This window comes from Pseudoliparis swirei, chromosome 20, assembly GCF_029220125.1.
Source record: "Pseudoliparis swirei isolate HS2019 ecotype Mariana Trench chromosome 20, NWPU_hadal_v1, whole genome shotgun sequence".
Taxonomy (NCBI): domain Eukaryota; kingdom Metazoa; phylum Chordata; class Actinopteri; order Perciformes; family Liparidae; genus Pseudoliparis; species Pseudoliparis swirei.
This window is the reverse complement of record NC_079407.1, coordinates 14,422,433-14,437,801: the sequence shown is the minus strand read 5'-3', so window position 1 is coordinate 14,437,801 and position 15,369 is coordinate 14,422,433. Positions and strand designations below refer to the sequence as shown.

General features: G+C 41.3%; 1 protein-coding gene across 6 annotated transcripts in view; it reads left to right on the top strand.

Moving 5' to 3' along the window:
* tenm4 (teneurin transmembrane protein 4) overlaps nt 1-15,369 on the top strand; it is a 146,352-nt gene that overhangs the window by 54,586 nt on the left and 76,397 nt on the right. For 3 of the 6 annotated variants that reach the window (XM_056441046.1, XM_056441048.1, XM_056441047.1), the window contains exons 4-7: nt 2,388-2,609; nt 12,699-12,948; nt 14,510-14,584; nt 14,826-14,924. In XM_056441046.1, coding sequence (XP_056297021.1) covers nt 2,388-2,609; nt 12,699-12,948; nt 14,510-14,584; nt 14,826-14,924 — 646 coding nt within the window. The remainder of the gene's footprint in view (nt 1-2,387; nt 2,610-12,698; nt 12,949-14,509; nt 14,585-14,825; nt 14,925-15,369) is intronic. The other 3 variants (XM_056441051.1, XM_056441050.1, XM_056441052.1) reach the window with 2 other exon arrangements.

The window sequence follows — 15,369 nt, the reverse complement described above, 5'->3', positions numbered from 1 at the left end:
TGGGTGCCTTGAACAATCCTTCTCTTGCCCTGAACAATCTCTTCAGGCAATAATTGTTTTGTTCAAGCAACTTCAACAATTTCAGGTGGTGGTCAATCAGAACAGGTGTCCAAAAATAAACGCCAGGGGGCGGGGGGCCAAGTAATCAACCAATAAACAAACCATTTTTCGACATTCGATGTGGATCTTCTGTCCGCTGAATCTCCACCTGCCTGCCGCGTGTCCGCTGAATTGAGGCGGGCTGCGGCTCACTTACCCTTCCACTTAGCCATAGTGCGGGACATCCAGCTGCCATGCCATTGCGCGTCGGCGGCAGCAGTGTTTGACGTGTTCTTTTGCTGAGAACGCCCGCCCGAACGCTCGTAGTGTCTCCGCTCGACATTCCCATGTGGTCTTCCGACGTTGGTTGTACTTTGAACCACTTTCCCTGGAATGCTTTTTTTTTTTCATCTCACGCATCGCGCGTTGAAAATAACCGTGTTGAACTCAAGCAGCACGAACACACACATAAAAAAAAAAAAAAACAGATATGGGATGAGCGGCGATGTCAGGCAGAGAAGAGCCGCATGAGGCTGATGGCTTTGCAACAAGGCCCGCCATGTACAAGGTATTAACAAATCACTTGAAAATAATCTAATTAAACATAAACCTGCAAGGGTTTGAGGAACTCGAGCCACACTAAACTGTTTTTTTTTTTTTTTTAACTTGGTCTGAGAAAATTAAAATTTTATGAGAGATTTTTTAGTTTTTTTTTCTTAAGCTAAATAATAAGCAATATTAAAAGAATAAAAAAATTGCAATATTCAGTTGATTTTGTATGAATCCAGAATGCATGACATTTTTGTTTTTTTAATTGCATTACAGAAAATAAAGAACTTTATCACAATATTCTAATTTTCTGAGACAGTCCTGTATGTGAAGCACAAACTGTGACTCTCTGGGGCAGTGGGCATTTGCTGCTTGTGTAGGGCTGCGGCTGATATGTTAATATCACTAATTGTTTCCTAATTAGATGCGAGTCAGTGAGTCGTATTTTAATACTCTTCAGGGATCATTACAGAGCAAGAGACACAATGTATGGTGGTCCAGTCAGCAGGAATTTCAACATCACGACCGGCGGACTGGTGTGAAGATGGGGAGAGCGGCGAACTGATGGCTTTGTTCACTGCCGTCATGTTACTTAATTACCTCGTTTTCAGTGTGGCGCATCAAAAGTTATTCACACATTAATAGGAGCTCCGTGGAGATTTAACTTTCCATGACAGCATGGGGATTGGAGTAAATAAGCCCTGAAAGACAAAGTAGTGTGATATTTGTATGTAGGAATTAGGGTTGAATTTTGGTATACAATAAGTGTAACTTATTCATATTCTTCTGTTAAGGTCAGACGCCAGTCGGATCCCTGTTGTGTATTCTATATAACTGAGATGTAGGAAAGCTGAGATGGACACAGAGTGCAGAAATAGAAGGGATTGGTTCAGGTTGGATGCATTACTTGGCTGGCAGGGGTTATATGCACTCACACAGGAGGGGGCATTAACAATCCTGACACATCTAGGATCATATTATTAATGTTCCTTCTGCACAGCAGAACACACATTTTAATCTGCAACTGTCATTTTCGTTTGTTGAAAGACAGTTATTTGGGATAATTTTGATTTGTCTGGAATTCAAAATACTTTGTCATTGTATTTTAGTAGATGCACTTATTCTTTAATGTCATGTGTACACTGTTACTGAAAAAGTACTGTGAGTATCATGCAGTGAAACATCATTTTTGAGCGGTGTGATGTTACAGGAGGGATTTAAATGAAATCCAATCCTCACATTTGATTGGACTGTTCAAAAGTGGGTGGGCTTAGAAGTCACAGAGCTTCACACATGTCTCTGGTCCCTAAAAGTTGCAGATTTATTGGTGGACGGATTCATGATATTTCTGGTTGAAATTGGTTGGTACTAGCTAATGTAAGAACACTTGATATTTTGTTTTTGTTATTGTTGAATGTGCACAATATGACCAGGGCTGTGCTCTAGGAAGCAAACATGTATTTCTATTTTATTTTCAACCTGGAATTGTATTCCTCGTTTGCATTTAACATCCTAAAATGTACGTCTCGCTGTTGTTTCTCTCTCTAAACCAGTGCCAGACATTTACCTTTTTCTATCTTATCTCAGAGTCATTTTTGTTGTTTGGATTGTTCTTCCCAGCTGGGGTGAGGTGGCAGCGACAAAGGCAGATGTGTCCCTGTTTGTTTGTGAAGTGTCAGAGTTAAGTCTTGCCTGTGTGTTTGTGTGTGTGTGTGTGTGTGTGTGTGTATTCTGTCATGTTGCCTTTGTTTGGGTGTGTTCATATCCCCCCATGTGTTGTCTCTGTTTGTGGTCCACAGGTCCTCCGCTGTATTGTTCATCCGCCTCCTCATCCCCTGTTGAGCAGATCCTATACCCTCCCCTTTTCATTGCAGCCAATGAGAGCCGGGGAGGGTTGCTAGGTAACTGTGCGGCTCAGCCAGCCCAGGACTGTGACTCTGAGGATGAGCTTGGCCCCAATTCATTCTTAGTTAAAACTGGCTCAGAGAACCTGTATGCTCCTGCCACTGCAACTGCTGATGGTGAGTTGTGTTTTCAAACTACTGTTGCTTTCTGTAGACTAGCCTTCCCCTGCTCCTGGACATGTTGGGTTATAGGTCATGCAGATGGCTGTGAGCAAAAGCATGTTCTGTTTTTTTTCCCTTTTTTTTCTTTCCCGGAGCACCATGAGAGAGTTGAAACTTTGAGTCGATATATAGCCTCGAGAAAAGCACAGAAGTCTCTGAAGCAAGGTCGGAAAAGTTCAGAGCCTCACTCAAGAGATGGACGATTTTGGTTCAGTAGGAGATATTTGTCACATATATTTCTCAACAGTTTCAATGAGTGCTGATGGGAGGAGCCATCCACACTGTCTATAGAATATTGAGAAACATCCTGCAAGCATCCTCTGCACCTCATTAGGAAAGTAAGACAATAATAAAGAGAGTTGCCTCACACCAGGTGCAGGTCCCTGCTTTATCCTCATATATCGCTGCAAAGACTGGCTCCTTTGAAGTTGTATTAAAAGCAGTGATAGCCCCATGAAAGGCATACTGTAGTTTTATATTTTGAGAGCATCTCAGACATTGCTCCTTGAGAGAGATTAGGCTTGAAAACTCCCTACGTGGTTTCTCATTAATAAATGTCAGCTAGTCCTTCCTCTTGAAACACTCAAAGTGTTTCCTTCGTGCTGTTGACTTAACACTCATTCAGACTGACAGAATGACATTTGGGCTTAAACTGCAAACATAGCGTTGGCAGTTGAGGAAAGAATAAAACATGTATACAGTCCATTCACAAAGTAGCTGTCCGCGTGTGCTACACGTTGTATCAACGGGCGCTAATGCATTGTGTGTGTCAGGAAATATATATGATCATGTTGCTTTTTTTGTTCCTGTATCACCGATTAATGTAGATTCATGGACATTTTGTGGATTCATTCCTGGTTTGGAAGGCCTAGACGTGCACTTATTCAATGTACTCTGTTAATTACACTGCAAATGCTCAATGCATGGCAAATGAAAAATGCATTAGGAGAATTTCCTCAAGGTAACCTCATGAAAGCAGATTTATTATTATGGTCACAAAAATCCACACTTGTAATTGCACCAAGTTTCCTGTTTATGATCCGTCGATATGTAAATAGGAAATTTTGCCATTCAAACTCAGCGATTAATGCGAAATGTCTCCCATAAGTCGTCACTTTGCATGCCAAATAGGGTATTATTTTTAATATTTGAATGTTGATGCCTTTCAACTACTTGCTACTTGCGTCTCCCACCGGCGCGGAAAACACAAAACAAAATGAAACGGCTTAAATAATTGATCCAACTTCCAAGTTAACTATCCAAAGGTTTGAATTACATCAAACTCCGAAGTGCCCCAACTGCCTGCTAGAATGAGTTATTAATCCCGACGCAAATCCCCCCCCCCCCACCCCACCCTTAATTCCACAGAAGCAACATGCAGGTCATCGGCGGTGACACGACTGTGCTTAAGGGGACGTGGGTGGGGGGAATGGCCGGATTAGTCTCATAACAATGAGAGTAATTTGCATAGGTGCAGCATTCAGGTTGGCCTCGGGGCTGTCGGAAAGGAGTAGGAGAGCACTTAGGAGGAATATTCCTCAGCTCTAGTCATCAGCAGGATTTGTAAGAATCCTTTTAAGTTGCAAAGTACAGCATGTTTCTGTGTGTCTCTCGGGTGCAAAGTCTGTCCCTCCGTGTATATCCCTGTAACTCTTGATGCTTTTGTTCATTCTGAGGATCTTTCGCCTCACTGCAGTTATTCACGAAGTAAAATTTACACAAAAAAAGTTTAACTCGAAGATTCTTCTATGAAGCTTTTCATTGCTTAATTGTAAAAAAATCTTTGACACAAATGAGCCAATTACAATCAGATAGAGGAGCCTCCATTGTTCACTTAAACCACCTAATGAGCCATATAAACTGCTCCATGCCTTTTCCTACAATTTCCACATCAAATTCTAATACTTTAGGAGTTTGCAGATTTTGTTTATTTAAATCTGCTTTTCTTGCATTTTTGATTGAAATGTCTTTGACTCTCTCTCTCCAGTGAACGACACCATGTACTCCCATTGGCGGTTATTTCAAGCCGCTGCTTGAATCTAATCAAAAGTTTACTAATACAGTTAGATCGGTAATAATCCTGATGGCTTGATTTTCAGTGATTTCTGTTGACTCCAAATGCCAAATATTTTTTGGGGGACAGCATTTCCATTAATTTCTCAACCCATGCTGGTTTTAGCATTTCAAGGCTGAAATGAATTCATTAAAAGTGTTCAATATGTAGTGAGAATTTTCCCCTCAGCAGCATACACTTCATTTTCTCAAGGTGACAACACTAGAGTGAGCCAGCAAGGTAGTGGTGGAGATTTGTTTCACAGAATGAAACCATGCAGCTAATGTGATTAAATCAAAGATCACACATTTCCCTGAATCGCCTGATCGAATTTATGGAAATAGTAATTTATGGAATTCTAATGTGTTCTGTTTCATCCATGATCTTCATTCAGACTTCACGTTGTTAAATGCAGTGTAATCTGGAATTAAGTATGCATCTCAGTTTTTACAAAAAAGTCATTTTAAAGCCACCATGGAACAAATAGTCTGGAATATCAAATCACAAATCTCTTTGACATACAGGTCATCTATAGAAGAAATATTTAAATTCAGAGTTGACACAGTACAGGGAATATTTAGTTGTTTTTGCTGTCAGTAAACAACCACAGAAAACCATGTGTGTCTAAAATAATTGCCGCACAGTGTATCTGTTGCACTGGAAAACAGGTGGCTTTGTATCTCTGTGGATTGCATTATCTCTAGGTCATCTTTGAGCCACACACTGGATTTGAAATGTTATGCTGGATTTTGAACAAGTAAATGCTCTCAGCATCATATCGTTATTCACATTAGTAGCCTCTGAGGCTGCAGAGTTTTTTTGTTTGTTGTTGTTGTTCCTCTGGATCCTGTTTTCATTGGGAAGAACACTGAGCCAGAGTGTCTGTAAGGCTGACAAGGCTGCTCGCTGAGGCCTGCAGTCCTTTTGTGGAGCATGTGTTTCCCTGTGGCCCCTGGCTTTCTCTGAGGGGCTTCTTCCTGGAGAGACTGCCAGTGGGAGCCCGCTGCCACACTGAGCTGCAAGATCTGAGACACTGCAACCTCCCCGTATTAGCATTTCTTAATGCAAACCAGCGTGGGGTCGGCCAGTGTTGGATTTCAGTGCAGCCGGGCTCCCCCTGGGGAAAGGGCCAGCGCACCACCACCACCTCACAGCTGACCAAGCAAAAAGAAGGGCTGGGTAGAACGCCCTGTGGGACGTGGCTGTGCGTGAATTCAAATAAGTCTTCTTTCAAACTGCTTAATCATCCCCCTGTGTCTGCGAAGACAGGGAAAATGTGGTTAAAAGAGGTCACTCCAGAGAGTAATCCATCCATCGGACACCACGAGGAATGAACTATCTGAGGCTGAATGATAATTTAATGAGGAGCACATGGCAACCCGCCTGCCGTGCCCTTGTTTTCCCGGGGAATTGTGAGGTTACAGTTTTGGGTTAACATTTTAAAAGGAATCGTTTTCCTATTGATGTCGAGTTATCAATGAACTGCAGCCAACAGACAATTTGTCCAGTCCTGTTTGACTCACTGTTCTTCAGCTCCGGGTAATGCATTTTGCATACCTACACATCTTCTTTTCATTGACATATATCGAGATGCATCACTTTCATTCCACAATAATTGCAGACCATCTGTGCCCTCTAACAGAATCTTCAACATCTTGATGGATATGCAGCAGAGTGACATCCAGAGTCGAGCATATACAACCACTTGTCTTGTTCTTGCTAGGGCGGCTCAAAAGAATGACAGAAAATCCATTTGATCTCACAGAGGCAGAGAGAAGCATATGCCAGGACTAGTCCTAATGGATTAGGTTGCAAACAGCAGTAAACCTCCTTTAAAAAAGTTAAACATTTCCAGGATGGTTTTTTTCGTGTTTATATGTTTGAGTTTACATTTGCAAGGCAGTGTTAACATTAAACTCCACATTTTCGTAAAAATACAATTATGAATCTAGTTTGTCTCGTTTTCATTTGGTGTCCTCTGGTGGAAGGATGTTAAGTACAAGAGCAGGTTTGTTCTCCTCCAGGTAGTAATGCAGCTTACATTCGGATTCCATTAGGTCCCACCATTCCCACGGAGAGAGACATTCGAGAGCTGAGCTTTACCCCCACCATGTGTTGTTTGTGGTACCTGTTACCTCTCAAATGAGTCCAGGAAAGACAGCCAGTATCCCCGCATGGATCTTCCCTGAAGACTTCTCTAACTGTGGAGGAAACAGCAGGGCCAGCCTAGAGAACCTGCGACAGGGAGCCAGGAGAGATTGCAGCTTCACTGCCTTCATGACAAATTATATTTGTATTTTTATAGACAAACGCTACTCAACTGGAAACTTTGCTCTTATGATTAGCCATAGGGGCTGTAGCAGTAAGTAAGACTTAACGATTTATCTGGGCGCTGGATAGCTTTTGATTAATTCTGCATTGAATGGCTCACACCTCGGTGCGTTGGAACGGGTGTTCGTGGCGTGTCACATCGTTTTATTTCATCAGGTGTGATCATCGCTGCTGTGGATTTAATCCAGTGTTCTCGTTCAGAAATAGAACTTCTCCCTGGACGCTGTGCAAAGTGGCACAGCACGTCTCAACCCAGTGTTCCTCCATATGGAAACAAATGAAATGTTCTTCTATGTGGATATAAAGCTAACGGAAGTATTTTGAAGGTGTCGAATATTGCACCGTATCAAACTACACATCTTTATGAAGTTTGTATGAACAATAGCGAACATTGTTCCAAAAAAGGCAGAATGGATTTTCCTTAAACAAATATTGTATAGATTTTGAGCTACTATAGCTATCATATGGGAGCTGTTGTAGAGTATCCAATTAAATGTGACCAAAACATATATAAAGAATGGTCTCTTGAATATAGATTTACTAATGTAGTGCAGGTTATACAGTATTGAATTGTCTCCATGACTACTGTTGCAGATTTTTATTCAGGCAGGACAGGATAGGGATGTTGACATTTCTCCTTGTCATTTGTAATTTGGCTTCATTATTGATGGGTGAATGTGAAATTTTCCGAAAAATAGGATGTTTTTTAAATAACTAATGCAAGATGAGAAGTTTTGTTGATGGGTAACTCAGACGGTTGGTCTTCACTAAAAGACAGATTACTCTCATATAAGTTTAAACATTCTTAAATATTCACGTCGGTTTGTTGTACAATTTAATTGAAATAACTACAGTATTGCAGTTTAAACAACATGGCTTTTAGTGAAGTGCTACACACCATTACCTAGACAAAGAAGTATGGAAATCCCTCAAGTTAATTATATTATCATATTTAGGACATTTTTAATTATGTATTTAATACGCTTTGTTGAGTTGAGTCATCTGTGGATATAACTCAATGCAATCTACAAGAATCCGCTCTGCAGTCTTAATTCTAAATTCAACATCAACCGTTTAGAAATAGAAAGCACTCAGATGACCCATACACTACCTCAACCAAAGCTCTAAATAATAGAACATATGACTCTTTTTTTTTCTACGGCTGGTTCGGGATCAGCCTCAGAACACGCACAGTGATTCACGATCATGAGATACAAGCCAGTTTGGGTTTTCATGAATAAATAGTGAACGTACTCAGAGATCCCACAGAAATCCATAAACTAGTTTTACATCAGTTTCAATATGTAAGTGTTGGTCATTACACAAAAAAGATTCCTAGTGCAGCTAGTACCTCACAAGTTGGATAGTTGTCTGCCAGCAATTACAGCATGCTGATACCTCTCATGGTGGGGGTTGAGGTCTTGGCTAATGAAGTGGATTTGCCTTAATTACTCATCTAGAATAGTGTCAGGAGGCCTTAACAAGTCCATACATCTGTTCGGAAGAAAAATTAAAAACCCACATTCCCAGACTGAATAGATATCTTTAGGCTTCTATGTTGAATGCCGTGTGAAGGTTTGGCTATTGTGACCAAGTCCTCCTTCTATGTCTCTCTGATAACAAATGAATCTCCTTTTCATGCCAATTTCGTTGTGCAAAGCAGCTCAATAGAAAACCATTAATTGTTTCCCTCTGTCCTTTGGATAGTCGTGAATAATTGTTGCTGAATCACCACATCTGTGGGGGTTGTGTCGTTTTGTCTCATAAACTGTCCTGCTTGTCTTCTTTCTGTTCACCTCCCCCGGAAATAGCAGCGACTTCTCACCTCGCTGTAGAAAGGGAAGAGATGCATACAGTCAAGTAGTGAATGAAAATCACGATGCAGTGCTTTTTCTGGAGATCATCTTCTACAATGCACTAAAATGGGGACGGCTTGTATGCAAATAAGTAGGAGAGCGAAGTCGCTGGGTTTACTGCAGCGACTGTAAACCCTGACGAGGGCACTGCATGCACAGGAAGTGTGGATCGGTTTGGGATCAAATATTTCAGATTTGCTGTGCTACTACTGCGTAAACCTGCACAGCACTTAACTAGCATGGGGAACCTACATCTTATCTTGCATCTCGTTTAATAATTTAGAGTGAATTAGTATTCATATATTCAGTTTTGCATGCCAGTGGAGATTACCCTTTCCCTCCCCCCAAAATACCCTCCGATTATGACTTTGTTTTCCAGTCCAGAAAAGAACAAGTGACTCCAGATCGTTGTTGTACCACAAGGGTGCATTTAGGATCAGAATATTTCGGTAGCTGCTTTTTCTTTGGGCTCTCCGCGGTCCACAAAGTGGTCGGTCACAATAGGTTTAAACTTTGTCATTCCATGAGTATGTTTAGCTGATTTGATGTGCTGACCCTAGACCAGTAATTCTCAAACTGCGGAGAGCACTGGTATCACAGGTAGGGCGCAGAATGCAGAATCTTTTTATTTCAAGAACTTTGAGAACTTCACATATTAAAAAAGTGCGAGGATATACAACTAAGTCATAAAGAAATACATGCCGAAATGCCTGTACTTTTGTTTAAATGTTTACGTTATGCCGGCTCATTGCAGCCACTAATACTAATACAACTTGATGGCGCACACATATCTGCAACAATTTTATTTTGCACGGGTTGCACATTATTATGGTTTTGAAAAGATATGCAGTGTACAACTCAGTAGAACTCTTTTTGTTTGCCAAACATGAGTTATTCTGCACAGATTTAACTTTATTTGCATTGTTCTAACAAAATGATTGCACATTTTTTTGTCTGATGGAGCAATCTTGTTCACTTGAAAGCGATTGCAATTTTCTTTATTCTATTATTTCTAAAAGCACAGATGGAGGAGGCACAAGCATGGACCATTTTATTACAATTGTGTTGGGGCATGAACATATTGTATTTCTTCCTCCAAAGTGGAGCGTGACAGAAAAGGTTTGAGAACTTCTGTACGAGACCAACCTTCTATTGGGATATTTGGAGAATTTTGCTTCAAAAACAAACCCGATAATATTCCAGTTTAGCTGCAATATTGTGAAAAACTGAAACAGGAACCTGTTTCCTGTAATATTTGAGTCCATAGCGTGACTCTTATTGCAAGTAGGCTCATACGGTAAACCAGGTGTGACCAGGTGTTAGAAAAATGAATCGCCTGTTGCCCAATATTCGCTTGATCGTCACAGGAAGTGAAGTATTTGTTTACCGAGCACTAAATGCATTCCAGTGAAGCCATTGTCCTCATGATATATTTATCTGCGTCTGTCTCTGCCGTCCCTACATCAAATTAGCATAACCTTATTCATGGCTTTAGGGATCAGGTACATTGCTGAGCGGAGGGAGGTCATCAGAGACGGTGCGGTTTTACCTCAGAACAATCTATTGTTCCTTAGGACTGTGGTGCACCTCTCTCGCTCTCTCTCCCTATCTCTCTCTCTCTCTTTATCTCTTTCTCTCACTGGTTTGTCTAATTACAAAGGCTGCTTTGGGCAAAAGTGTACTCACTATAGGACCATCTCTCAGTGTGATGGAAAAAAAATCTATCAGTGTGACAAATGCATAATGTGGCACTGCATTTCTGCCAGGGTTTATCCCATGGAAGATGTGCACTATGAGGCAGAGAGCCATGTTTTTATTGTGCTGACTGCTAAGGAAATATACAGAATATAGATAACTAAAATGCTAAACTTTCTGTAAAGCGCCTTTGTGTTTCAAAAGCTTGCAGGAAGACGTGAGCATGTGCTTGAGGATTAAACTACATTTTTGTCCTGTTTTTCCTTGCCAAGCCAATCATCTGCACATTACCTGAGAAGACAAAGGGCTCTCTCTACTTTCCTAAAATGCCTCTAGCGCCGAAGCTTAATGCTACTTTGTTCTCAATTTTGCTCCTCAGCAGCATGTGCATCAGTCTGCCTTGATTGACAGATGTAGATATAGCATCTTCCTGTTCCTGACCCCTACTGAATCTGAAATGACACTGTGCTTCTTGACTGGCGTGAGTAGGCATCGCTTTAATAAAGGAGTTGATTATACAAAATAAGCCCTCTGTGTGTCTATATTCCGCTCATTCTGCTGTAAATTGGCAATTTGGTGTTGGGGATATCTGTGAAATAAAGGAGGATTGCTGCTTTAAAGAAAAGCCACTCTTTCATTATCAGTCAAGCCAGGAGTTCATTGATTGATGAATAGCTTAACAGATGTGGAAATAAATGGATGGAGAGTGCCCAAGGACATTGGGTCTACTATCTTGTGAAGTGCAGAGAGCATCACATAGTGCATATAGGTCCACTGGGTACAATCGGTTCCGATACACTTCATATCTCATAGTTGTAATACCTCTGATGGGAAGTGACAACAGAGCTGGTTAAATATCTAATCAAATTAGACAAAAAGAGACCATTTCTGCTGCTAAACGTTCTGGGACAGTACGTGACCACTGGCATCACTTCTAATGAGCTTGACCACAAGCAAGTAGCTGAATCTGAGTTTCTGTTTCAAAACCTAAACATGCTTTATGCAAGCCGTGGTAGCAGTAACACACTTCACACTAGGCTATTGTTTATAAAGAAAACACTGAGTTTAGACAAACCAAATCAAAACAAATGGTTCAATCTTGCTTTCATTGTTGAAGGAACATTTCAAGGATTAGACCATATCTGTCTCCTAAAAATATGGAAACCGTTATCAACGGCTTCATACTGTAACTAGTCGATTACACTCCTGTAACTTCTTGTTCTCTGGCATCAGCCTCCAGCTCTTCCAAAACTCTGCTGCTAGTATTTTTTCCCGTGCTAAAAAACATGACCATATGTTGGAACACAGATCCTGGCTTACTTACACTGTCTACCTTGTTGTTGCCTTTAGAATTGATTTTAAATGTTATTATTGATGAAGTTATTTATTAGATCTCTTGTTTGCCTATCTCTCCTCTCGCACCTCAAGATCCTCGGATGCGTTGTTCCGAGGTCCAGATTCTTAAACAAAGGAGATAAAGCCTTTGCATTCAGACCTAATAGAGTCGGGAATTACCTGCCCGAGGAGATCAACATCACTTTTTAAAACCCACTTTTTTAAAAATTGCATTTATGTGATCTTAATACACATATAACTGTTCTGGTTTCAGAGTAAAGCACATTCTAACTGTGTTTTACAAGGTGCTATATAAATAAAGTGTATTATTATTATTATTATTATTATTATTATTATTATGCATGCTCAAACATAATTCCCTTGCTGTATAATGTACATGTATAAAAAGAAAAAGATGGAGAAGCCAGCTCGTCCATTTACACAGGAGCTTGTCACAGGTCTCTGTGGGAGGCAGAAAGCACTCTGATAGAGGCCAGTGAGGAGAAATAATGAGCAGAAGAGGGACTTTTTTAAGAGTGGTTCACATAAGGGCTTTGCAGCTCTCCACTGAAATTAGTTGAAGGTGTTAATTTGTGTACTGCTGGTGAAACTATGGCCAATCATTCATCAGTCATGTTGCAGCTCGGGGAGTTGAAATAACGCCAAAAGGCTGCTGTCACACTTTCACCAACCTTTTTTTGAATGTGCACCCTCAATTGATCCCCAGCTAGTTTAGAAGCTCTCTATATATTATTGCCCCTCTTTCCCTTTCAGACGGAGCCTTTCAGAACCATTCTCGGCTGCGGACGCCTCCTCTTCCACTCTCCCACTCCCACTCACCCAATCATCAGCACCATGCGGCCTCCAATAACTCCCTGAACAGGGGCAACTACACACCGCGGAGTAACCCAAGCCCCGCGCCCACAGACAGCTCTGTCCCTCCTGAGGGTCCGGCCAGTGGTCAAGATCCCGGCAGCACGCAGGACAACTGGCTGCTCAACAGCAACATCCCCCTGGAAACGAGGTACCCTGTGACTTGTCTCCCCGACAATGTATAGGGATGTTGTCATGTCTGAGCTTGACTTTTTCATGCTGTCTGCTCCATATTAAATTACCGCGGTGCTTACAAGGGGCAAAGTAAGAATATAAGAATATCCTGCTAGGGGCAAAGGCCTACGTGAACAGAATTGTGTGGCAACCAAGAGAAAAGTTCTGCTTTTGGGTCTTTGTCTGTTGTTAGCAATCCTAATATTGAGTAATTCCGATCACCTTTAGATATGAAATGGTTCTTGCAAAATTTTATACGGGCTCCCGTGAGCATGCGTCATAGCTCCTCAACTTCAGCCCTGAGTTTTATTTATTACTTCAAAGTAATCAGTGACCGTTTCTCAAGCACATTTCTCAATAGGTGGCCCTTGTGTGAAGTAGATCTGTCAAGTGTTATTGTAATAAAGGGAATATCTGTTGGTATTTCTTCTGCTATTGCAAGATGAGCTGACATCAAGCATAGCATGGCATGTTATCTAAACCCTCATAACGATCATAATAATCTCTCTATAGGCTTCCCAGTGAGATCAGGTCGCCTGCTAAGCAAATTTAAATAAAAAGGCTTTTTTCTCATCTTTGCAGATTTGGTTATATGGATCTATTCAAAGCGATCCAATAGACCTCACCTATAGTGTATGCAGTAAAAACATGCTACCATAAATGCAACTGTTGATGACAAGAGACTAGCTAATAGCTAAGTTACCAGCCATGAATAGAATGACTGTCTCGTCCTTCAGTTTTTGTGAGACGGTTCAGTCAACAGGAAAATGAGCATCAATTTTGTTTGGTGCAACGACAGTTAGTGGGATAATTAATGATTTGATGTCATCCAGCTCCAAAGTTAATCCTGCACAGGTATTTGCTGTGGAGGAGAAACCAGATGGCAAGGAGAGGGAATCTGCAACAGGCAGGAGGGTTGCTCAAACCACTTTATGTAGTCTATATGACCTGTTTTCTTTAAAAAAGATTAACTACTTAAATTCCAATAATGAAATTGAAACCATTAGGGATATCTACATATGGAGATATTTTAATCTCCCATTTACTTAGTTAAGAAAATTGGAATGGGTCTTTCTCATCACATGAACATGAACTTTAATGGCCCTGATGAATTCTCCACTGGTAGGTCTGATTCTGCTCTGCCAGTGGAGAAATGCCAGCAGTTGTAAGGCCCTCTCCAATGACACCATTTTCTTTAGATTTGCTGCCCAGCACCGTTCCCTCTCTTCATTAAAAGTGGCATTCATCCCCAGAACACAAGCTTGAGAGACCACGGTCGGACTTCACACTGACCCCGAAGGGACAGGGATCAAAAACAAGGCTTTTCTCTTGTACCACTGAACGTGTTCAGCCTGCCCATTGCATGTGGACAGTTCATTTCTACATTGCATTGCTGCAGGGGGAGTGCATCGAGGGGAGTGGGGGGGATGGAAGTTTCAAGATTAAGATATTTGTGCTTTGTCTGATATACGTGTTAGAAACCGTAAGGTTCTCATTTGTAAGTGATGCATTGTTTTCTTCCAATCACAACCTTAAAGGAGCCAGAATACTCTAATGTTTATCAGAGAAGAGCAAGACGCTTGCAGAGAAGGGCAGGGCTCGTACAAAACAAGGTATGGCAGAGCCCAAACGAGGGGGAACAATAGAGCTAGATGTTATTTGTCTCTTACTTTTATAGAAGTAGTTCCATAAGGGCCTTGGTTTCTTTGTCCCACGCCGTCTGTCTTGACCCCCATTTGTTAGTTGTTGTTGTTATTGTTGCTGCTCGGTGATCACATACTGTATTGGCATTTCTGTGTCTCTTGCACGCACATCTCACACTCGCTTCATATCCATCTTTCCACCTGTATGTAGAAACATAGCAAAGCAGGCATTCCTAGAGACTTTACAGGACAACCTCATTGAGATGGACATTCTGGCATCAGCACGCCACGATGCATCGTACAACGACGGGTATGTTGCATGTTTGCTATCTTGCTCACGCCACTGTTCATATCTGCTTTTCCATGAGAACAATAGTGATGCCTGTGCTATTTTTCCATCAAACATCCCGTTTTGAAATGCTGTCAATCACCAGCGTGCGCCTCCTGCAGTTCATACAATCTTTGCCATGTTGATCACTTCCCTGTTTGATACAACGAACAATTCCAATCAAGTCACATTGTTGGGTTGCATTGCTTCTGATTAATGTTAAGCATGACGCTTTATGAAACACAGTTGTCCATGTATCTCTTTATGCCGCAATAGGATATGCCAGAGATTTGTCCTGATGTTTTATAAATAAAAAATGGTCTCAGTGACTTTCCACATCATACATTGTAATGTGACACTCAATCACGTCTATGTCACTGCCGCTCAGGAGCTTTGTGTAAACTTGTCAGTGAAATGGCCTGGACAA